This window comes from Barbus barbus (assembly GCF_936440315.1).
Source record: "Barbus barbus genome assembly, chromosome: 6".
Taxonomy (NCBI): domain Eukaryota; kingdom Metazoa; phylum Chordata; class Actinopteri; order Cypriniformes; family Cyprinidae; genus Barbus; species Barbus barbus.
Genome location: NC_136734.1, coordinates 2,658,583 through 2,685,089, shown reverse-complemented (window position 1 = coordinate 2,685,089; position 26,507 = coordinate 2,658,583). Strand labels below are relative to the sequence as shown.

At 34.5% G+C, this 26,507-nt stretch overlaps 1 protein-coding gene across 3 annotated transcripts in view; it reads left to right on the top strand.

Moving 5' to 3' along the window:
• Positions 1-26,062, top strand: part of LOC306871637 (pre-B-cell leukemia transcription factor 3-like) — a 42,228-nt gene extending 16,166 nt beyond the window's left edge. The window contains exons 3-11 of one of the 3 annotated variants that reach the window (XM_079419700.1): positions 11,140-11,381; positions 12,470-12,660; positions 14,686-14,821; positions 16,897-16,926; positions 19,870-20,035; positions 20,750-20,827; positions 21,775-21,884; positions 22,292-22,381; positions 24,589-25,881. In XM_079419700.1, the coding sequence (XP_079275826.1) occupies positions 11,140-11,381; positions 12,470-12,660; positions 14,686-14,821; positions 16,897-16,926; positions 19,870-20,035; positions 20,750-20,827; positions 21,775-21,884; positions 22,292-22,381; positions 24,589-24,681 (1,136 nt within the window). In that variant the 3' untranslated portion in view covers positions 24,682-25,881. Of the gene's footprint in view, positions 1-11,139; positions 11,394-12,469; positions 12,661-14,685; positions 14,822-16,896; positions 16,927-19,869; positions 20,036-20,749; positions 20,828-21,774; positions 21,885-22,291; positions 22,382-24,588 lie in introns of all 3 variants that reach the window. The other 2 variants (XM_079419702.1, XM_079419701.1) reach the window with 2 other exon arrangements.
• Positions 26,063-26,507: the final 445 nt, after the last annotated feature.

Below are 26,507 nucleotides of genomic sequence, written 5' to 3'. Positions count from 1 at the left end.
TTAAAATTAATTTAAAAATCAACAAGTAAAGCACTGAAATAAACAGGAAATTTTGAAGTAGAAGGACTGAATTAGACTGAATTAGATTTCTAGTTAAGTGTACTTTAGTCATCTTTGTTTTTTTTATTACAGTGTACCATTTATTGGTCGATTCTGAAAATTGTAAACTGTGGGACTTTCCTGTGTTTGTCCAACTTTTCATTAAAGGATCTGAAGCACCAGCCCTGCTGTTAAAAACACACGTCTCTTCCCAGGATGCTGTTCTTGAAAAGAGCTTGAGCATCTCTGACTTGCTGTTAATCAGCCGTGACACACTAACTGCTCTACAGTCTCTCCATGCACTCCAATTAACACACAAACCATCATTAGCCTGTTATCAGAGCTGTGTGTGCATGTCGCTGCTGCTGCTGCATTGAGTCTGATGGTGTGTTTGGCTAGTGTGAGGCAGACAGTGAGGATGATGGGAACTGCGAGGTTAAGGCCAGAAAATTTATAAAAATACATAGAAAAGAGCATAAACAATCTGCTGGAATCTGTAAAATGGTTACATTTAATGGCTGTTAATAGCCCCTTTTACACATTCAGACTTTGCTGGTAAATTACATGTAAATTACCGTTAAGAGATCGTGGACCAGTTTTACTAACAACTTGAGTCAGCGCAAACTGCCTTTTGGCGTTAAAATTGTACTGAAGAATTAGCGCTGAAAAGGCGTGGACAATTTATTTACTTTATTTGCGACTATGCTAATTTGCGCTGCGCTTGGTAGATTGCGTTGGTCAAAATGTAAATTAGATGTTGCGTCTGTTTTTTAATTTGCACATTGTTAGTAAATCACACGCAGAAACACCCATCGGCGCTGTTTTGGAATTGTGCTTTCGCGCTAATTTGCCCTGTTTAGTAAAACTGGCTTTGTGTATTTTTTTTCAAAAATACCGGTAAATTCGTTCTGGAAATTTACCAGTATGAGAAGTTGCAACATTACCAGTAAATTGCCGGAATGATGCTGTGTGTGAACACAGAATGAAGATTACCAGTATGAGCACGTATGAACGCGCTCACGTAAGACGTCTACTACTACAAAGTCTAATTCAAGATTCAACGGCTCTGGGCCAATCATAACATTCTGACGCTGATGGCGCATTTACTAATGTGATGTCTCTGGGCCAAAAGCAGCTCCCTCCATGTTTACAAACACAAAACCACGAGGCGCAGCCATTTAGAGGTCATCTCTGGTTAATGATGTCACAGAATTTACTGGTAATTTGAAACTGATGTGTGAATGGTGCTATATCCTGGGTAAAAGGTGGAAAAGGCTGTGTGAACAACGCATTTTTGTATTTACCGATAAAGTCGTTCCTGTAATTTTACGGCAATTTACTGGATTTACTGTGTGAAAAGGGCTGATGTGTCACCACTGAGCTGTCGCTAGGGTGTTGCTATGTGGTTTCTAGAACATTGATATGTGGTTGATGGGCGTTTTGGGTGGTTTCTAGGGAGCTGATATGTGGTTGCCAGGGTGTTTTGGTTTGTTTCTTGGGTGTTCCTATGGTGTTCCCAGTTGTTGCTATGGTGTTCTAAGGTGTGTTTAGGTTGTTGCTATGTCTTTGCCAGGGTATTATGGGTTGTTTAAACAGTGTTTCTATGTGGTTGCTATGGTGTTCTGGTATGTTTCTAGGGCGTTGCTATGTGGTTGCTATGGTGTTGTGGCTTGTTTTTAGGGTGTTGCTATTTGGTTCTAGGGAGTACTGGGTTGTTTCTAAGGTGTTGATATGTGGGATCTAGAGTTGTTTGGGTTGTTTCAAGGGTGTCTCTACCTTGTTGGCAGGGTGTTCTGGGGTATTTCTTTGTTGTTACTATGGTGTTCTAGGTTGTTTCTAAGGTGTTGCTATGTGGTTCTGGGTTGCTACAGAGCTTCCAAATTGCTAAGGTGTTCTAGGGTGTTGTTTTGTCCTGCATTCTTAAGTCTCTGTAACCAAGGATTTGTTTAAAATTACTATCCTTCAGTTTGAGCAATAGTAATGTTGAATTGACTGACAGTCAAAAATAAATGCATAGAATTGATTGATACAAGCAACTCAAATTTCATCCAAATGTGCCAATATTAAACCAATTTGAACTGAATATGAACGATCACTCTTGCATCTGATTGACAGATGCTTTGCACTTCAGTAAGGAGAAGACATGCATTGTCTGTAAAGGTGTAAATTCACATGCTTCAAAGCGTCTCTGAGAGCTTAACTACGGTGTGTCGCGTGTGGAAACCAGCAGTAGCCATTTTCCTGTTGATTTGTGATGAGCTTATGTGAGAATAATTAATGCCAATTATCTCTTAATTACAGTGATTAGAGTTGCAGCTGTAGGATCCTCATCTTGTAGTGAAGAGAGAAACTGATGCGCTTTAAACGGTTAAAGTCACTCACAGTGTGTGTGTGTGTGTGTGTGTGTTTGTGTCAATAAACCGACCGATAAATGTGGGAGATAGCACTAAAATGAGAAATATAGATTATTATTAAATCACCTCAGTTCGTGAACGTCATTCACTTTTAGAAAAATCCAGTCTAGTGAACGGAGAACATGACAATCCCTTGTTTTATTTAATTTACATTAAAGATAAAGTATGTTATTTCAGCACTCACAGTGGTGGAATAGTTTAAAAAAATGAATTAATTACTTGATTAATTCATTTCAAAACAGTTTAATGAATACTGGTGAAGTCTGAAGCTTGGTCTGGACAAAAACTGGGCAATTTCACACTATATTGTAAACAAACAAACAAATAAATATTATTTTTGTACTTTTATCCTGTACATCTTTTTAACATCTTTAAAACATCCAAAGCAAAACTATGAAAGCTATTATTAAAACTAGTTTTTTTAGAGAATAAATCATGAATTTAATGTTTTTTTTCTTTTAATCCTGTAAAAGCAACATTATGAAAGCTATTGAGACTTGTTTGAATGTAATTTTCTTACCCATAAATAGTTTAAAAATTAAATTTAACAAACATAGAAAGAAAAAATAAATAAAAAATAAATCTTGGCCTGGGCAAAAATTTCACACTATTAAAAAAAAACAGTATTTTATCAGTTTTTATCCTGTAAAAATATCTAAACTATATCTACACCGAAAGATATTGAGACTCGTTTTCAGAGAATAAATCATACATTTTTATCATCCAATTGGCAAACAGTTGGCAGGAAAGCAAAAAAATAATAAATGAATGAATGAATAAATAAATACATAAATAAGTAAATCTGTTAAAATGCAATTTAAGAAATATATTTTTCTTTCCCAATTGGCAAATAGTTTTTCTAACTCACTAAATAAATAAATAAATAACATGTAATATTTTGTTGTTTTTGAGCCAGACACACACTATGCCACATAACACATCTGAATGTATGTTTACGGTTATGGATATTTAGTTTTTCTTCTGTTAAGAGCCTCAAACAAAACTCCTAATATTATTAAAGATTTGATTCGACTGCCCTGGCAAACTTTCAGTGATTTAGTTGTCTCAGAAAAGCTCTTCGTATGGGCCTTGTAAACACACATTTGTTTCCTGGCAGAGCCTGTGAGTTTGTCAAGTGTTCAACTTCTTACTCTCAGTTTGCCGCAGGATTTGTTAATATAGCTGGTGTTTGGCAGCAGCAATTAAAGCTTTAATCTGAGTGTATTTTCGAGCTATATTCATCCAAATGAACCAGTATGACTGAAACACTAATTAGAATACAAATTCTAATTAGCAAATTATGAATCTTAAACCCACACAAGCATGTTTTAGTAACAAAGTGTGAATAAATCAGGACAAGGCATCCATGCGGCTCTCTAGAAAACCACATTAAATGCCTGAAACTACCCAGCAGGCGTCTATTTTCTGACATAAGAAGGTTTAACGTGAAAAAAAAAAACTTTTTTTTTTCTGTTGCCGTTGGTATAAGCCAACTTATTTTCGATCCCGGTGCTAATTAGGAGCAGAAGAGCAGGCTGTGGCTTTGAGAAGATTTTCTGAGTGCGTCGCGGGAGAGGGAACGCCGTCTATTAGAGTCTTTATATATCAAATATGCATTTCAGCGATTGGTTTTGCTCTGTGAAGAAATCCAAAACCACCCACAGCTCCCTTCAGCTGTACAGTAACTCGGGTTTAAAACTCTTATTTAAAACTGTCATTGCTCAGCGATGAGACCGGCTTTGAGCGTTTCACTGAGCAGATTAAATTAGACTTGTAAATGTGGGGTTGTGAAGATTTCAGAGCTCTGGATTATATTTATTTTAGAGAGAGAGACCCCGCTCCTGAAGGCTTATGCAGGTTAGTTGTCTTATGATTTATTTCGAGGGTCTGTTAAAGGAATAATTCACCCCAAAATGAAAAGTCTGTCATTTACTCACCCTCATGTCATTCCAACCCCTGGATAACTTACTTGCTTTGTTTAGCAGAAACGCCTGGCTTGTTTTCCCCACAGTGAAAGTGAACAGATGTCAATATTCACAAATAACAAAAAAAGCTAGTGTAAGATTCATTTTGAAGTAGAAAGACTGAAATAGTATTTTCTAGTAAAATGTACTCTAATAATCGTTGAAAAATCATTTTTACTTTGCATAACAGTATTCATACGCTTCATTCCAAGTCTTCTGAAGTTATACTTTGTATGGAGAACTGATAAAAATTTTGATTAAATTGGCTGAAAATCCATATATTAGAGATTGAGATTTGAAAGCTAAAACCAAAAGGACTTTTTTTTAAGCATTTGATGACCTAAATTTGTTCTGTTCCTCACACAAACCTATAGAATTGCTTCAGAAGATATTAAATAAAGCACACAAGTCATAAGGACTAATTTTGTTTTGGTGGTCATTTTTAGAGCTCACCCCAGTGGAAGAATAAAATGGGGTAACACTTTATTTTAGGGTGTCCTTGTTACATGTACTTACTATTACAATAACAATAACAATAAATTATGCATAATTACTGTATGCAAGTAATCCTAATCCTAACCCTAAAGCACATGTGTCACGTGTTGGTTTCTGTTTAGTTCCTGTTTGCCCTTATTTGGTTTTCCTGTCATTAGTTAATCATCGTTTATTATATCCACCTGTTTTGTATTAATCATCTTGTTTGCTCCTTTGGTCCCATTCCTTTATAAGTCCTTAGTTCTCCCTTTTTCGTTGTCTCTGCTTGATGTTAGTTAATAGAAAGTGTGTTTATGCAGATTAAAGTTTCTTTGTTCGTTTACTCCTTCATCGTGGCATTTATTCTAAAACCACAGAACCGTAACATGTAGTTAATTAATATTACTCCGTGCTTAAATGTAGAATTACACAGTAACAAGGACACCTTAAATGGGTTTGGAAAGACACGAAGGAGAGTAAATGATGACAGAATTTACTTTTTTTGAGTGAACCACACATTCCACCTTTCATCCATCATATATACACATCGTTAAATTTGCTGTGTTATTGTTTTGAGCTTTAGTCTTTAAAATGACTAAATAAACAACACAGACCACATAAAAATACACATGATGCATGCATTTTTTTTACCAGGGGTATAATGATTCACTCATTTTCTTGATGCATCGATGACAAATATTATACAAATATAACATTTTAAAATAGTAATTTCCAGACAAAGATAAATAAAAATATGGATTATTGGACATTTTGTTTTATAAATATTTTAATGGTACATTGCATTCTTTGTTATATTCAATGTGACCAGTATGCACAGATTTACTGTTGCTTGCAATAGACAATCTTAGTAGTTCATAAGTGTTATTTTCTTTTTCTTACCAAACACAAATTAGTATTGACATAATCCTATGAATGCTTTTAAAAAATCAAACCATAAATAAAAAATCGAATCATATTGGCAATCAGATCAAACCGAATCATTCTGAATTAGCAAAAATTGTTCCTGATTCGAATCAAAAACTATGAATCGCCAATCTAATCATTTCGCTGTCTACCCAAAGATTCACATCCTTAACTAAAACTAAAAATATTTAGTAATTAAACTAAACCAAACTAAAATAATAAGACCTTAAACCTACAGAACTTGAAAGTAAATTAGAAATGTTGCTTTGGCACTGAACTGAAATAAGTTTAAGTACTAAAATGACTATAGCTAAAATTGAAATAAAAATTAAAACTATATTCAATTCAAGTTTATTTGTATAGCGCTTTTTACGATACTAATCGTTGCAAAGCAGCTCTACAGGAATTTAAGTTTCCACAATATATTTATATATTGCAGAACCTATGTTTGACTTATGGCAAAATTTGGTAATATATCTAAAGAAAAGACTTAAAAACTAATAAAAATGACAAAAGCACATACCAAAACTAATAAAACCTAAACTGAAAATATCAAAATAAAAGCTAATTCTAAATATTACTGTAATAGTATAAATAATACTGAATAACTCTGCTGAAGTCTTTGTTTTGGCCCTGCGTGTCTCTAAAGCGTAACACCGCAGGAATGTCTTTTCAAAACAATCTGACTGAAAAACAGCTCAGAGAAATATCTCTTATCCCCCACCACAACATCAAATCCCAGACGCTGATGTATTGCTGACATGCCCAGGCAACTTCCAAGAGTGATTAAAGATGATTATCGGAAGTCTTTGTTTGACTAATCCAGATTAATGGCATTGAAGGATTAATGCACTTGTGCTTGAACTCATGTGACCCGTCGGAGCTTCCAGCAGTCAGTAGATCCTGCAAAAGGACATAAACATCACAAAGGTTGCGTGAGGTAATGGAGATCATGGATTTCTGGGATTTATTCTGTAAGATCTCTCCCAAGGTAGCTGAGGTTTTAACCAGACCTACCTAATCTACAGCAATCCTCTGATAAAAACACACCACAGGCCCAAAACTTGCCATTCATCTCCTCATATACAGCATTTTAATACGGCGTGATTTATTTGTGCAGATTTTCCAGTACAAAAGGCTACATGAAAAATCTGCAACCACACAGAAAAAGACTTTAATATGTAATGCATAACCTTGGATTCAATATTATATATATATTTTTTTTTATAAATTACACAAGATTTAACTTAATTTTTATGTCAGTTTAATTTTAATAAATTAAATTTAAGTTGAAATGACTTGAGCAGTCAATTTGATTATGCTTCAAAATTAATATAACTACAGTCAGCCATTAAACTGGATTTTCAGTTTTATTTGTTGTTTGCATGGTTATTATTTGATCAAGTCAAATGAACCTAAATAAGACACTAAAGTAAAGTATGCATTTTTTAAAACAATCAAAAAGCATACATACATGTTGCATCATTGTACAGTCCTCATGCACAAAAATCTGTGTTTTATTCCAAACCAACAGACAATATCAGGCACAAATGTTTGCATATTAGCCTGTGTTGAGAGCCTGATGTGAGGTGTCAGGTGGAGAAGTTAAATTGGCAGCCGCTTCAGCAGCACAGCTGTTTACTCACATTCAGACCTCAGTCTGTCATCAACATCTAGTTACACAGGCAAACAGAGGACGAGGACCATAGCAACCGCTGTTGTTTTTATGTTTGATAACACTGGCAACACTGTATTTAAGAGGTGAGTGTGCTTTTAAAATTGCCGTTTAATTTCCAGTTTGCTTTACATATGCATTACACACACACTCATGTTGGTTTTTGTGGTTTATGGGGACTCTCCATAGGCGTAATGGTTTTTATTCTGAACAAACTGTGTGTGCTATTGCCCTACACCAACCCTACACCTAAACTTAGCCCTCACAGGAGACTTTGTGCATTTTTAGATTTTCAAAAAAACACCATTTAGTATGTTTTTTTAAGCCTTTTGAATTACGGGGACATAGGCAGTGTCCTCATAAACCACCTTCATATTGTAATACCTCTGTCATACCCATGTCATTATACAAATTTGTGTTCTCATAAACCACATAAACATGCACACACACACACACACACACACACATATTCTTATACTATCACTAAACCATGATATGGTTGTTTTCTATGGACATATATGGAATAATTCAAACATTACTACAGTCATGAATACACTTGTCTATCTATATACATGCACCTCTTTGTCGATCCTGTTCCCGTTCAGTCAATGTTAACTAATTAGGCGTCTGCTTAAACTGAGAGCCGCTGTCTGAGAGATGCATTTCATGAGATGTGCTCTGTGCTGAATTAGCATTTCTGTGCCTGAGGTCTGAATAGGGAATGTGGCTACCTTTACTATTTTGTTGCCATTAAAAATGAAAGCGACACCAAAGAAAAGGAACGAGATGAAACAGAAATGAGATTAAGAGCAGAGCAGAGCAAATGTTCATATGTTCATGCTTTCTCTCATATTAACTCCTTCCATCTTGCGTTTGTTTGCCTTTGTTTGCTGTGCTTTAAATGTCATCTTGCACTGACCTCATGAATACTGTGTGTGTGTGTGTTTCTGGAGGGCAGTGTGTGTGTGTGTGCGTGCGTGGATCTTATTCTAGTCATTCTGAGCAGCTGTGGTGTGTTTACAATCTTGTCCTCAGGTTTTCATCTTCAAAATCACCTAAAACTGCAGAACTATGGCATTGCACTTAATGTTTCCTCAGCAGAGAGTTTGATTGCTCTTTAATAGCTAGTCTAATGCACACTAATGTTTCTTTTAGTATCAACATTGTCTAAAACACCTTATGAGAAAAACAGACAACGAGTCAATAGCTAACATCTAGTAGAGAGCTATAAAATGAATGTTGCGGCTCAGATTAGCTGCTCTTATTGGGATCTGTGACTTTTGATTGCAGATCTTAAAATATTTAGGCCTAAATTTAATATTTATGTATCTGAAATGCCTATAAAATCCTGTCCATTATGCAACGTAACCTAATGAACTTAGCGTGATACATATTTGTCAGTCATACTTGCATGAAACAGGTAAGATTTCTGCTCTCAAAAAAATCAGGGCATGGTTTATTAACTACTTGCATCTATTTTAATATTTTTAAATATGTTGATCAAAATGCATTGATTCAAATTACTTAGAATTGGCGTAAATCTGTTTGTGAAAACAATTAAATGAATTCACTTATAAAGTATGAACATGATCCAATATATAATACCTAACAATCAATACTGTATAAGACTGAAACCAATTGGATTTATTGATGATAAATATATAAAGCTGGTTATTGTGTTTAAAACATTCAGTTTATTAGTACTATTCTAGAAATCTTAACTGCTTAATTTATGTATAACTGACAAATATGCCCCACATTCAGTTTATGTGCAATGCAAATGGTTAATTTTATACAATTCAAATACATGTATCTGAAATTTATGCCAAAATGTTTTCTTTTCCATGGGTCTGTCTAAAAATATCTGGAGTATTTCACTTGTAGAAAGCTCTTTTAGAGATCAGAGGAGTACGACAATCAAACACCACTGTTAGACCAACTTTAGTATTAAAATTCACAACATGAATAATAAGAGAAGTGTGATGTTACTTTACTAAGTGATCAAATGCACCATTTTCACCTGCGGGACCAGAAAACAGGTAATAAAAAAAATATTGAAAACATCCTACAGATGCTAATTAAAAATATATACATAAAATGAAAAAATGTGAAATTTAAAAAATCCCCCAAAATTAAACGCGTTATATCAACACAGTGCATTTTTCTCCTGCACTCGTGTAAACATCCACTCCACTGCCTGCAAAATGCCAATTAATAAAATCCATAAAAATGTAATAAATATATATCATATATATCATTTCACATATAAATCCATAAAAATGACATATACAGTATATATGATATTTTTCTCCTGTGCTGACATGACCATCTATTCTGCTGACTGCAAAATCAAAAATCAAACATGAAGTGCCAAATAGTCTTTGGTGTGGAATTAAAGGAGGCTGTGTTGGGCGGCCGCTGAAGCACATCTTAACGGCTCACGGCGCTTTTATTCCACCCACCTCAGTGAAGAGACCTGCCACTGTCAATCATTCTCTTGTAGCCGCGCTGGCACAAACACACCTCGACCTCTGATAAACAGCGTGTCATAGCAGACTAATGCTGCCGTGCGTTAATGGTGGAGGACGTGAGGGGCTTGCAGGTCTGCGGTGGGCCTGTCTGGCTTGTTCACTGTGGAGTGAAGAAATAACCTGAAACCTGCTTTGGGAGGTCCAGGTGTTCAACAAATTGTCTTTGTATGTCTGAATGTGTCAGCTCACACCTTTGTTTCTTGGTGTAATACATTGTTTACATTGCTCATCTTATTTCTGTATTTTTATATCTAGTTAAACTGAATGGTTTTTTCCTGTAAAAATAGGATTTCATCATCATTTACTCTCATTACCCTCATGTTGTTCCAAACCAGTGTGCTGGAAATTTTTTTGGTGAAACACAAAAGAAGAAATTTTGAATCTTTACCCAGTTCATACTGACCAATACACACCCACCCACACACACACACACTCACACACGCACGCACGCACGCACGCACGCACGCACGCACGCACACACACACACATATATATATATATATATATATATATATATATAAAACTGAATTAAAGGGGTATAGCTTTGTTGGTTTGCTGAACATCTTACTGACCTAGAGATCCATATATTAGTGCTGTGCAACGATTAATAGTGATTAATCACATCCAAAATAAAAGTTGTTGCTTATATGTGTGTGTACTATGTATATTTATTATGTATATATATATATACACACACATACAGTATTTACTTAAAATATACATGTATATATTTATATTAATATAATTTATATTATATACAGTATAAATATATTTGATATATAAACATAACATGTTTTTCTTAAATATAAACATGTATGTGTGTATTTATATATATATATAATAAATATACACAGTACACTCACATACATTATATACACAAAAACTTTTATTTTGGATGCGATTAATCAAAGTTGTCCTAAGACAGAAATGGGTATTTTTTTTGGTTTTAGGACAACTTTGATTAAAGATATTGAGCCACTTCAAATGTTGACTGCATATATATATACCTGCACCTTTTCAAACCTTTATGTGTAGGAGAGGACACACCTGAAAATAACCGAATATTAAGATGTAGTTCTTGTCTATTGTCTCTATTTAAATTGGCTGTGTTGTGTCAGGTCTCAGTATGCGTGGCAGTCAGGACGAAGACCCTACGGATCCTCAGCTCATGCGTCTGGATAACATGCTGCTGGCAGAGGGCGTGTCCGGACCGGAGAAAGGGGGCGGGGCAGCGGTGGTTGCTGCGGCAACAGCAGCAGTGGGAGTGGGAGCCGATAGCTCCATCGAGCACTCGGACTACAGAGCCAAACTCAGCCAGATCAGACAGATCTACCACACCGAGCTGGAGAAATACGAGCAGGTCTGTGCACCTGTGAGTGTGAACAACAGTCAATCAATCAGGAATATACGGCTGTATCAGAAAAATGAGTTTCACTCAAATCAATCCGACATCCTGGTACTGCTGCTTTGAAAACTTACACTACACAGGGAAAAACATAGCTAAGATGACTTATTTCATCTATTGAAAACATTCACAATGAGTAGCGTTATTTTAGTATTTATATAATTATAGGTTATAATTATTTTTTTGAACTTTTATTATTATATTTTCAATTTAGACTACTTTTTAGTAATTTTGTTATGTGCTTTTGTCTTTTTTTGTTGCTATTTTAATATTACGATGTAGGTTTTCTTTTATTATTTCTTTTTTTTCAGATAGTAATTTTGGTGTTTCATCTTAAGCTTATTTCAGTTGCAACATTTCTCATGTAGTTAAAGTTTTTCATCTAATTTATAATGTAATTTATTTCAAATAAAGTTTTAGTTTTTTTTTTATTATTATTTTTTGAATAATTTTGCTACTTATTAGTTTTTTAGTCATTTTTTTGTCAACTAAGTTACTTATTTTGTGTACCGAAAACACAAATACACACACTGAGTAGTGTAATTTTAGTATTATTTATATTCTATTATAATTTTTCACTTTGAATTAGCATTTATTTTTTATTTTTTAGTTTTTTAGTAATTTTGTTATGTGCTTTTGTTTTTTTCTTTTTTAACATTATATTTAGGTTTTATAATAATAATAATAATAATAAGAAGAAGAATTTTTATTTATATAGTGCCTTTGAAGACCTTTACAAGGTCGCTTTACAAGAAATAGAAAAATATCATACAGCAAGACATTTAATACAAAACAATACAGAACATTTCATTTATTCATTCATTCATTTTATTGCCAGATAATAATTTTAGCGGTTCAATTTAAACATTTCAGTTAGTTGCCAATGCAGCGTTTCTAATTTTCTTTCATCTTTCATTCAGTTTTTCATTGAATATTTCAATTTTGATTTCAGCTTAATTTCAGTTAACAAAAATGTTTTCGTAGTGTTAGCTTTAGTTAATGGCTTTGCATTATCAGTTACGAGTGATTTGATTGGTCCACAGGCATGCAACGAGTTCACTACCCATGTGATGAACCTGTTGAGGGAACAGTCTCGCACGCGGCCCATCTCACCCAAAGAGATCGAGCGCATGGTCAACATCATCCACCGCAAATTCAGCTCCATCCAGATGCAGCTCAAGCAGAGCACCTGCGAGGCCGTCATGATCCTCAGGTCCCGCTTCCTTGACGCCAGGTCAGAAACATATTCACAGTCATGCATTTGGCAGACTATGCTATCCAAAACATCTTGCATAACATGTATTGCCTGCATCTTGCCAGTATTTATGTTTAGAAAAGGTGTTTTTTAGTATTACTTATATAGTATTACATGTTATTAATATTTTGAATGAGCTTTTATTTGCAGTTTAGTTTAACTTGTATTAATTTTGTTATATGCTTTTGTCAGTTTCCTGCTGTTTTTATCTATTTAGGTTTCATTTATTTTTATTTCAGTTTTAGTTTTATTTATCAAAACATTTAATGCATGCATTTTGCAAGTACACGTGCTTTCTTGAATAAGGTGCAATCTATAATACACCTTGTTTGAATAGAAATGGAATTTAGTATTAATTCTATATTATTAGTTTTTATTGATCTGAATTAGCCTATTTTTATATTTTCAATTTAGTTTTTTGTTGTTGTTGTAATTTTGTTATATGCTTTTGCTAGTTTTCTAATTTTTATATTACTATTTAGGTTTCATTTTTTCCTATTTCTTTTTTTATGCATATTTTTAATTTTAATTTTTATTTTTTTCAGATTTTCAGTTTAGTTTAATTTGTAGTCATTTTCTTATATGCCTTTTTTATATTACTATTAGTTTTTTTTTCAGTTTTAGTTTTAGTTTTGTATCTAAAATGTCTTGCATAACATTTAATGCATGTATTTTGCCCGTATATGTGTTTGCTTATGTGAGTAAAGTACAATATAATACACGTCAAGTACATAGATAAGCACAGATTTAGCTTAGATAATGCTCTAAAATACTAAGCTCAAAACTGTTTAGTGACTTCAAACATCATTTTGCCCCAGAGAGACTGTCCTACTAATAACACACTGCAACTAGCTTTAGATAAAGCAGCATTTTTTAATAAAGAATAATTGTTATTGGTGGTGAGCCTGTGTTTTTACACATGTAGGTGTTTTTGCGAGTGTGGGTTTGTTTCTGAGTGTATTGGATGTGCTGAGAGCGAGGCGTGTGTGAACGAGTGGGTGATTTGGTAATATTTTAAGGTCTTGTGAGGGTTTTTCTTAAACTGGCAGAAGGAAATTTGCCAATTAGTGCCGTTTGGCTTGCAAGGGCATGAGTTACTTAAATCAAAGAGTAAATTATGCATAAATCTGCTCATCAGAAAATTATTCAGCTGATGGAATGCAAATGAAGCAGACAGCGATTGGTGGGCTCAATGATGACATCATAAGGAGAGAGTGAGAGATTGAATGCTAAAGTCCGATTTAATCTAGTCTCATTGTTTTAAACAAATAAGTGGCCCAAAAATAGCTTTTATGCCACATCAGGGACTGTTTATTGGATACAACCTAATAACAGTTGGCTGACCTATAACTCACAATAATATATACATGCAATAATGTATTGTGGTATAGTTATTGCATCTACCAGCTGAGGATTGTTGGATCATGCTGATCAGATAAACCTTTGAAAACAATTTGCTGCAAAAACAATTTTGTTACTTAACCATTTTGTGTTGTTTTCCAGTATACATATCTAAACATTTTTAACCTTTACGTTGTGTTTCAGTCATTTTGAGCCAGAAAGGATTTTCTTTTTCCTGAAAATACTAGTTAATTTTATCACATTGGACTTTTGGTACTTTTTGGGGACTTTTTTTCCCCACCTTGTAACACTTCTGCAGTTTCTGGTCACAAATGACTACAATAAAACTGCTTATAAATGTCTTATGCTACTTTTTTTTTTTTTTTTTACAAATATTGTATTCAATCTTTTTATATATATATATATATATATATATATATATATTATATTTTTTCAATTAGCACAGGTTTTGTATTTCTTTTTGCTATTTTTTTTCTGGGCTAATTATATTTTAAATTATTTATATTTTAAATTATTCATATTTTATTTTGCAGTGATGTTGCTCGTGGAAATACACACTTCTCCTGTAATAACCTTTAATAGTATATCAAGATATTGAAATGATTGAGGATCTGTCAGTACTCATGATTCCTCTTTCTCCAGGAGGAAAAGGCGCAACTTCAGCAAGCAGGCGACAGAGATTCTGAACGAGTATTTCTACTCTCACCTCAGTAACCCGTATCCCAGCGAGGAGGCCAAAGAGGAGCTGGCCAAGAAGTGTGCCATCACTTTGTCACAGGTCAGTCCAGATCTCGGACGATACTGCGCACACAAGCCTTCAGCTGACAAACAAGGAGACTTTATTCACAATCTGAGCAAAATAACTAACAAATTTGTTAGAGGTGGTCTGTGACACTGTGAAGGTGCAGAGAGTTTGGCTCAAAATAGTGATGAAGCATAGCGATGCTGCCCAGTAACATCTCAACATGAGTGTGAAGTGATTTAAAACGCAACAGTGAGCGCCCAGTTTTCTGCCGCATGGATCCTGGAAGTATATTTCCCGTTAAATTTCTCAATAAAGTTCAAATAGAGTTTAGTAGAAGGCTCACAACATCACAACATTTGTTTTGCAAAACTGTGTGTGAAAATCGAATGACAAAAGGTCTGTTTTGGTGTGTAAAAATGTGCAAAAATGTACTTTTTCAGTAATTAAAGAGCTACCACAACCATAAAGAATTGCAAACAACTGAATCAGTTCAGTTGGTTGTTAACACAACTACAGTCTTTCATGCTACAATTTCCCACATTAACTAACATTAAGCAGGTACCTAGTTAGTCTCAGCCTCTGTCCGCACACCTCTGAGCAAGTAAACATTAGTAGCAAGTAAACTACATAGATGTGTGCAAAATTGTATATTAGACTCTGTTTATCGAACTAATTAGAAGCTAATCTTTCAGATAAAATCCACCCCTAAATGAAACATAAAATGAAGTGTACAGTGGCTGTATGAGACTGGTAGACAGTTTTATTTTAACATTATTTATCTACTATTATAGTATTTCCTTACTGTTTTGAATTAGCTTTTATTTAATTTTTTTTTTAATGTTTAGTTATTTATGTGCTTTTGTCATTTTTCTTTTTTCATTTTCATTTAAATATGTTTTTTAGTTTTCAATTTGAATTCGATTTTAGCTTGATATTTTCAGTTTTCATTTTAATTTTAGTTAAAAATTTGAGTTATTTGATAGTCATTTTACGATTGTTTTAATTCTAAATATTTTTTGCTTATTTTTACTTAAATTTATGTTTAAATTAGCTTTTATTATGATTATTTATTATTATTTTCAGTTACATTTTTAATTTTGTTTTTTGAAGTAATTTTGTTATTGTCTTTTGTCTTTTTTTATTAGTTTGTTTAAAAACATTCTATTATATTTTTATTTCAGTCATTTTAGTACTTCAACTTAAACATATTTCATTTTCACTTAGTTTAACTTATTTATGCATAACATTTAATTTACATTAGTTTTATACAAGTCAGTTTATATTTAATTTCAGCCTTATTTTAATTAACAATTTGTTTTCTCAATAAAAACAACACTGCTAGTAGCTAGCTAACATTATACCTACACTGTAAAAAAAAAAAAGTTAACCTAACTCAAAAAAAAAAAAAAAAAAAAAAAAATTATATATATATATATATATATATATATATATATATATAAGGCAACCTATCACAATCAACTTGATAAGTTAACTCAACTAGCCACAGACAACTTAAAAACTTTAGTTCATCTAATGAATAAAAGTCAGTCTACTGGGTGTTAAAAGATCTGTCAGAGCAACCAAAGATTGTTTTAGCATTTACCAATGCTAATCTTTTTTAACAATCCTGTTTCGTTTAGATTTATGGTTATTTTCAGTCATCTACATAATATAGGTAGTATTTGCCTCTTAAAACTGAAGGCTAACATATACGCTGATAGACAAATGTATTAAACAAGCTGTAATGAGATGCACATATATAGTAGCTCAGCACATTCTCAAACATGGTGAGGATCATCCAATTTTAAATGAGTAAAAATATGAACTCTGATCCACATGACAGCTAACTGACAGTGACAGCAGCAGCATCAGCAGCATAAATTAAGCCAATTAAATTTAAAACAATGATAATATTTCAATAATAACATTAAATGTAACAAATAAAAATCACTCTGAAAGCCATTTTTACTTCCAGAACCGACTGTTGCGCTCGACTGAGATGGACACACATTGTGAATATTCAGCCTGTTTTATGTTTGTGTAACGGGTGGGTGGGTGTGTACAGGAAGTCGTTACTGTAAAAAAGCCCCTTCTTTTTGTGCCCTTAGGGGAAGGGAAGCACCATCACTGTGTCACAGGTATGTCACTAAAACATTCGTCCGTCCGCTGTGTTGTCTGTCGATGTTGGTTGCAGTGGCAGCCGTGTCTCTGTGTACTGAACAACAATCGATGCATCAGTCATTTATCCAGCAGTTGGAATTATTTTTTTACGGCCATAAGACAGACACACACACACTCAGCCAACCATGCATACATTTCCTCACCGCTGCTGACAGTTACATTCTTTCCTGCACTTGGATGGTGTCTTCTGGCTGTCTTTTATTGGATCCTGAGATTATGACATCAGCGAGGCGTTTTTATAACGCTTCTTGAACTATTCCGCCTCCCATTGGCAGTTTAAGGCCTGTTTGGAGATATTTTATGAAGGAGCCATTGCTTGAGGTGGATGTAATTTTAATGTGTCTGGGTTTGTAGCAACGTTAATGTTCTTTTGCGAAAGGTTGGACCATTTACTATGTCTTACAAATGTGTGAGAACAACAGTCGCTGTGAAACACATAAAAATGCATGCAATTTTCCAAGAAGTCGTGAACCTTTGGCTTGCAGCACATATTTCATTGGACTTTATGAATTATAAATTTCTTTTTTTTTTTTTCAATATGAGGGGGTGGAGGGGTGATTAATTAAAATAATGCAAAAATGGCAACTGTCTAACTTCTAAAAGATTTTGAGGTAAAAAAGAGATACTATTTTATGATGTATATTATAATATTTCTATAATATTTCCTCATGAGATTCATCCACATTTACTTTCTCTCTTTCTTTTTCATTATGGTGGGGAAATGTAGTTCATTTTAAATAAAATAATACCACAATACAAAAATGGTGATGGTCAGACTCGTTAAAGAGGTATCATTCTCTTCATGCAAAATGTAATTTCTTTTTTGTTTCTTTTGATTTTGGGGTAAAAATATTTGTATATATATATATATATATATATATATATATTATAATATTTTTGATAACATTTTCTCACGAGATTCAACCACATTTGCCTCACCCTCTCACTTTTTTTTTTTTTTACATTATGGGGGAAAAGTTTGATGAATTCAAATTAAAATTATCTTTATGCATATATATAATTTATTTATTTAGGTTTTTAGGTTAAATAATTGTATAATATTTTAAAATGTACATTATAATATTTTTTTATAAAATTTCCTGATCAGACAAGCAATTCCTGCACACTATCGTAACTTGCAAAAAAGTAATATTTAAGTTACGATAGTGTGCGGGAATTGCTTGTCTGTTGAGGCGATCCACCTGGTTGGTCCTTTGTCCTACGCACCTATTACTTGCAGGTGTGCGATGAAGTTTGATCACTAATAATATTTCCTGATGAAATTCGTCCACGTAATCCTCTGTCTATTTCTTATTCGAATAAGAATTCCGGAAATGTTGGGGTGTTTTTTAAATTTGAATAAAATGAAAACTAAAAGAATCACATGAGCCAATATTTTATTCACAATAGAACATACAGTAGATAACATAACATATGTTTAAACTGAACAAATAAGGACATTTCAAATTTGATGCCTGCTACAGGTCTCAAAATAGTTGGGACGGGGGCATGTTTACCATGGTATAGCATCTCCTCTTCTTTTCAAAACAGTTTGAAGATGTCTGGGCATCGAGGTTATGAGTTTCTGGAGTTTTGGTGTTGGAATTTGGTCCCATTCTTGCCTGATATAGGTTTCCAGCTGCTGGAGAGTTTGTGGTCGCCTTCGACGTATTTTTCGTTTAATGATGCACCAAATGTTCTCTATAGATGAAAGATCTGGTCTGCAGGCAGGCCAATTCAGCACCCGGACTCTTCCACTACGAAGCCATGCTGTTGTAATAGCTGCAGTATGTGGTTTTGCATTGTCCTGCTGAAATACATGTCGTCTGGAGGGGAGCATATGTTGCTCTAAAACCTTTATATTCCTATCAGCATTCATAGTGCATTCAAAAACATGCAAGCTGCCCATACCGTATGCACTTATGCTCCCCCATACCGTCAGAGATGCTAGCTTTTGAACTGAACGCTGATAACTTGCTGGAAGGTCTCCCTCCTCTTTAGCCTGGAGGATATGGCGTCCATGATTTCCAACAAGAACATCAAATTTGGACTGATCTGACCATAGAACACTTTTCCACTTTCAAACAGTTCATTTGTAAATGAGCCTTGGCCCACAGGACATGACAGCACTTCTGGACCATGTTCACATATGGCTTCCTTTTTGCATGATGGAGCTTTAGTTGGCATCTGCAGATGGCACGGCAGATTGCGTTTACCGACAGTGGTTTCTGGAAGTATTCCTGGGCCCATTTAGGAATGGGAATGACAGAATCAAGCCGATGAGTGATTCAGTGTCGTCTGAGGGCCCAAAGACTACGGCCATCCAACAAAGGTCTTCGGCCTTGTCCCTTACGTACAGAGATTTCTCCAGTTTATCTGAAACGTTTGATGATGTTATGCACTGTAGATGATGAGATTTGCAAAGCCTTTGCAATTTCACATTGAGGAACGTTGTTTTTAAAGTATTCCACAATCTTTTTATGCACTCTTTCACAGATTGGAGCGACTCTGCCTCTCTAAGACATCCCTTTTATAGCTAATCATGTTACAGACATGATTTAAATGAATTTAATTAGTTGCTTGATGTTCTCCCAGCTGAATATTTCAAAATTTCTTGCTTTTCAGTCCTTTTCAGCCCACGGGGGCCGTGCCAACTTTTTTGAGACCTGTATCAGGCATCAAATTTGAAATGAGCTCATTTAGTGGATAAAAGTGTAAAATTTCTCCATTTAAACATTTATGTTTTGTTGTAAATAAAATATTGGCTCATGTGATTTGAAAGTCTTTTAGTTATCATTTTATTCAAATTTAAAAAATTTCCCAAAGTTTCCGGAATTCGGGTTGTATGAAGTATAACATAATATTTTTATAATATTTCCTCATTTGCCTCTCTCTCTCAGGTTTCGAACTGGTTTGGTAATAAACGTATTCGCTATAAGAAGAACATCGGTAAATTCCAGGAAGAGGCGAATCTGTACGCAGCGAAGACGGCAGTGACGGCGACTCAGGCTGTGGCGGCCGCTGTACAGAACAGCCAGACCAACTCGCCCGCAACGCCCAGCTCTGGTACACACTATAGACGAGACCACCGGGGCTAGTTGTCACAAAGTTTATATCTCTACAACTATGACGTTTTGAGTCCAATAGCACAGATACCGGTTTTCTTCAGCACTGGTTTCAAATATAATTTTCAAATATCATATACATTTGTCACCCAAAACAGTTATTATTCTTAAATTAAGTAGTCAATAGTCAATCATCATCAGGGAAATGACCTACCTAACTAAGCCGTTGTGACAACATGTCCTGCTATAGGGAACATATAGGGGTGTTAAATTAACTGTATCATGTTTACTTGGCAATAACAGTGGAAATGTAGACGTAAGAATAAAAAGTGTGACAACTAGCCCCGGTCTCCCTTATATTGGAGATAGAGTTGATCTAGTGTGATTATTTGATTATTTGTCATGAACATGCATTTTAGAATTAAGTTCTTAAAGGCCTGGTTTCATAGACAGGATTTAGCCTAAACCAGGATTAGGCCATAGTTTAATTAGGACATTTAAGTAATTTTTATAAACATGCCTTAGAAAAAAGCCTTACTGGTGTGTATCTTAAGACAAAACAAAGGCACTGACATGTTTTAAGATCAGTCAGTGCAAGTTTCTTTCAGTTGAAACAGCTCAGATTTACATTTTAGTCTAGGACTAGGCTTAAGCCTTGTCTTTGAAACTGGGGGAAAGAGTTTAAGTGAGGTCAGTACTGTCATTTTCTCTACAGGCTTTCAGATGAAAGATGAAGACTTTCAGCTGGATGCGGCAGAAGATAAAAATAATCTGTTAAACAACATGTTCACTGGTATGTTGTTTTGTATTTTAGTGTCATTTGAGATAATATTATAGTTTTATTCATATTTTTAATTTTTTTGTTTTCTATTTTCATTTTCATTTTAGTAATTGTGTTGTGTGTTTTTGTCATTTTTTTGTTTGTTTTCTTAATATGTCTATGTAGTTTTTATTATTTTTAAATTCAGTTTTAGTTTGAGTGTTTTTATGTAGCACATTCAATTTAAAAGTAAACTATTTTATTTTATGTGTGGTTTTCATTTTCATGAACTATAATAGCCCTGGACTTGTACACTTCCTGTGATGATTTGTTAGAATTACAGTGAACTTCCTCTGTCTGTGTGTTGTTCTTCCCATTCAACTCTCCCTTACTGTTCAACTTTGTGTTTATATATGTGCATATACAGTGGCCCAAAAGAACATGTGGATAATTATTTTAACAGGCATGTCACACTTAAAACATCTGAATTCCTTTACATCACAGATAAAAATATCAAAGCAAGTGGCATCTGCAAACAAATAATGCAGTTTTTCTCCAACCTTCGTGATGTATTGTCAAGTATGGTGACCCATACTCGAAATTGGTGCTCTGCGTTTAACCCATCCAAGTGCACACACACAGCAGTGAGTAGTGAACAAATCCACACACACACACACACACCGTGAACACACACCCGGAGCAGTGGGCAGCCATGCTGCAGCGCCCGGGGAGCAATTGGGGGTTCGGTGCCTTGCTCAAGGGCACCTCAGTCGTGGTATTGAGGGTGGAGAGAGCGCTGGACATTCCCTCCCCCCACCTACAATTCCTGCCGGCCGGGGGCTCGAACTCGCAACCTTTCGATTACTAGTCCGACTCTCTAACCATTAGGCCACGACTTCCCCTGAGAACATCAACCTAACGTCACTGATGATGTTCTCAGACTCACTGTTTCTGTTTCTCTCCATGTCTCTGCACTGCAGGTACTTCAGGTTCGTATGGTTTGCCGGGTTCAGGAGACATGTTTATGAGCATGTCCAGCCTGAACGGATCCTACCAGCCGGCCCAGGTCCCCAACACAGGACAGACACAGGTATCACACACACCAGCCTAGACACAATATATAATATATACCGTATATACAAAATATATAAACAATCACAATAGATAAAAATAATTACTTTTTTTGAAAGACGTCTCTTCTGCTCACCAAGGCTGCATTTATTTGATCCAAAATACAGTAAAAACAGTAATACTGTGAAATATTATTACAATTTGAAATAAATGTTTTCTATTGTAATATTGTAAAATGTAATTAATTCATGTGATGCAAAGCTAGATTTTCAGCATAAGTCTTCAGTGTCACATGATCCTTCAGAAATCATTCTAATATGCTGATTTGCTGCTCAAGAAACATTTATTATTACTATAAATATGGTTTTAATGGTGTACAGTGGTTCATGACTCTTACGCTGACTCTCCTGTTTTTTCTCTCTACAGGGAGACTCCATACGTCACGCCATCGGTCAGTCGTTGGGTTACAGCGACGGTCTGCGGGGAAACCCGCTTTATAGTCCGCATGGCTTGAACGTGAGTTTGACAGAGAAAAAATAAATACATTTTTTTGCCAGAATCACAGTGGAAAATGCTTGGATGCTTTCAACTAAATTCTGACGTCAAACAGACTCAAATCCACACCAAAAGCTCTGGTGCAAAAGTGCATTAGAGTCAGAATATTATTGACACACATATGCAATACACACACACACACAAACATGCCGTCTCATGTGGCGGGAAGGAATAATCTCTTCACAGCAGGTCTCCCAGAGTCATTCAGACAGACGTTGTATGATCAAACCGTCACTCCATGAGCCGACAAAGACGACAGCTGAGATTAAGTCTGGGAGAGGTGATGCGCTTCTGTGAAAAGGCAAAGATAAACGTATGGATTCATATTAATATTCACACATGCACACAGAGCTGTTTGCTGGGATAGAAAGCAAATGCGTTCCATTTCCATCTTCCAAAATGCATCTAATAACACAACGACATGCACGGCTCTTGGCAGTATATATCTGACTTCTTATTGAACCATGCTCTCTCTCGCTCTCTCTCTCTCTGAGAGAATCTGTAGTCCATTTCCTTATCACTATAATAAAATATGAAACTGGAATTGCCTGCAGCTTTGTACAGATGTGAATAGCGTCTTCCCAGATGAGGTCTGATAAGACACGCTTTATAATGGAGTCACAGCGCTAAAGGTTCATTTATCTACTGAGGCAGCCATGTCGACTCTCTAATACTGAAAACAATCATATCACAAAGAGAAGTAAAGGGCAGTGCCAATAGCTTCAGATGTCATGGATACTTACTAACATTTAATCTTAACATTTACACAACCGTCACATAATGTTAGCCACACTTCAAAAACAATGATTTCTGAACCAGTTTCTTTGAATAAGTGTTGTTTTCCAGTTAAAATATATCTAAAAATTAGATAAATGTACATAATACTGCCTACGTTGTTTTCAAATTCTTAATTCGAGACTTGTTAATATGATTTTGTCTGGCAGTTTTGGCAGATTTTATTTTACTTGTTTTAAGTATAAACAAGTAAAACAATAACGTGTAAAAAATCTTACAGTGCACTAAAAGAAGTTACTAATAAAAAATTATAAAATTGTCTTAAAATAAGACCAAAATAATTTTTAAAAATCACTGTTTTGCAGTGTATACTATTTTCACTCCACATTTTCAATGTAAAAATCTAGCTAGTTGACTCTTTCAAGGATATGTTTAATAATGTTAATTGATTTATGGTTAGCCAGATAATTATGATGAAAATTAAATAGAATTTATATTTTAAATTAGTAAGATTAGACGTCTTTTTAGCCTTGTAAAAACAAAAGCTTTTTCCAGCAAATGATTATTTGCTGGTCTTACCTGGTTTATAATGATTTCCCAGCCCAACCATCTGTCAGGTGTCCAAAAAGCAGACCAGGATGGTTTAAGCTGGATTTGATGTTTCAGCATAGCAAACAATGGTTTAGATATAATGGATATAAACAGAGCAACAACAAAAAAAAATCTGTCAGTAAGACAAAATAATAATAAAACTACAAGAGCAAAACAAGACCGAAATACTAGTTATTACGAAAAATCTAGCTAATGTTGTAGTTGACTCCTTCCAACCCGGATATGTAAACTAATTAATAATAGTTGATTATGCTGAGTTGAGTTAGATAGAGTAAAAATAACAAATATGACCTGAATGTTTACACTAAAGTAACCTGAAGAAAAATTTAATGAAATGAATATGTATCTAATTTATTTCCACAACTAAAGAAGTCTTTTTCACCATATAAAAACAAACAAAATCCAGCATATGGTGGTTGCGTGATGTGCTGGTTTTGCCTGGTTTAAGATGGTTTCTCACCTGGCAAGTGTGCAAAATTAAATGAATATGTATCTAATGTATTTCCATGAGTAAGATAAATCTTTTTCAGCATATAAAAACAAACAAAAAACATAATCCAGCAAATTATGGTTGCGCGATGTGCTGGTTTAAGATGGTTTCCCACCTCTGCAAGTGTCCAAAAAGCATCTAAAACCATATGAATAGACCAGCCTAACCTGACCGGACTGGTTTAAGCTGGATTTTGTTTCAACAGTTTATATAAAAAGGATACAAACAGAGTGTCTTATCTGATCTTGCTCTCAAAAACCAATACCAGCTAATGTTTCCATTCTGACTTTAATTGAACGTCTCAAATGGTCTTTTCCGTGTCTCTCTCCAGGGTAACGGAGGCTGGCACGATGTGGTCACTCCATCTTCTGTGACGTCTCCTATAGAGGGAGCAAACAGCGTTCACTCGGATACCTCTAACTGAACCTTAACTAACCCACAGGACAACCTACAGCACCCAACTAAATTTTAGACAAGTACTCAGAGAGATGAGCGCGACAATGAAACAGACTCAAAACCGCTTACTTTGACCAAAACAGCACCACGTTGCAAAAATCAACTGAGACGATTGACGGTACCAGCTTTCTTTCCAAAACTGGTGATACCTCAATAAACATGTCCAACATGTATGATTGTGGAAACAATCTCAGTGAACATCCTGGAATAGGTTTTAAAATATATCATGATTTAAATTTACTTGTAACATTGTCTTATTGCACACAGTACAGTATGTTCATTCTTAAAGCCGATTTTTCTCGTACAGATCAACAACATTGATTTTTAAATTGTATTTTTAACCATTTAACTCGAACATTAATGTTATTCATCATGAATATCACTGGCATTTTGGTTTTACCAAGACTTTAACAAATGATTACATATGAAAAATCAACACTGCAGTCATGCATATTCAGATTCATATGTGGATGTAGGGATCCAGAAGTAAAATGCCATTGATAATCTCCATAAAGAAATTGATTTTTGGCAATAATGTACAAACTGTTGAAGATGTGTACTGTATGAAGTGATTTTATATGCTTCTGTGGAGCTGAACTGTTTTTTTTCCAGGTCAAGTTTGGTTTAGTAATTCAATGTCTATCGAGAAATTGCATGGAAAATTTACTTCTGAGAACTTTTGTTCATCTATTGCCGTGACAAATACTTACATAATTTATCTAATTATTTTATAACATCTCCTACTTAGCATTGCTGTTAACATGCAACATGTTAACATGATAATGCAAACCAATTTTTTTTAATGCCATATAAGCGACTAGACATAATCAGCACACATACTGTATCTATACATAAAAAAAAGCATTTTTGAATGTTATTCTTTTCTTATTCAATACATTTGAATTCTTCATTCATGCTCTGTATGACAGGCTACACTGATTACTTTGCTTTAATTTTATATTCATCACTTCATTTGGGTAGTTTATAATTTGCAATGCCGTTTTGAGAGGTTGTAATATTTAAAAAGTGTTCTAATGTATTAACAGAATTTACACTGAGCAACTCTATGAAGAATAATTCATGTAATGTTATTAGTTTTTGATAAAAGAAATAATTGTGTTTCTGGCCCCAAAAAATTGTTTCAATAAACATTTCGAATTGAAATTCTTACCGGCTCATGCACAACAACTAATTGGATGCTTATTTTTGGATTTATTTTTTTTTCATTCATATTTAATGGGTAAGTTGCTCATACAGTACACTGACTGTCACAGAGGTTTTCTGTCTTAAAGCATTTCAAATGACATTGTCTTTGTTCGATGTTCATATGGATAAATTTTTTTAATGTTTTAGTGTATGTCAGCAGCTGTTATTTATCTCCTCACCCTGTGAGCAATTACTTCCAGACTCAATGAGACTGAATCTTAAGGCACTACAGGCAAAACCATCTTTTTTTTTTTTTTTTTCATGCACTGGTCAATTTTGAAGTTTTAGGCTACTTTGCTTCAATAACGTCTTTATTAGGTTATTGGAAAGAAACATCCAAAATGCAAATTTTAAATTTTTTTCTAAATGAGTTTTTTCCTCCACTTCAGCAGTAGTTACATACACCAAAACTTGCAGTTTTATTCCCGTCTATATTCTGAAGATTTTCTATAAAGGAAAGGGGAAAGGGAAGTGGTGTGTGGCCAAGTATGGTGAGCCATTCTCTCACCATTTTAAAGGCCGTGAGGTTCTTTTTCCACTTCAGCAGCACTTATATACCGCAAAACTTACAGTTTTATTCCTGTCTAT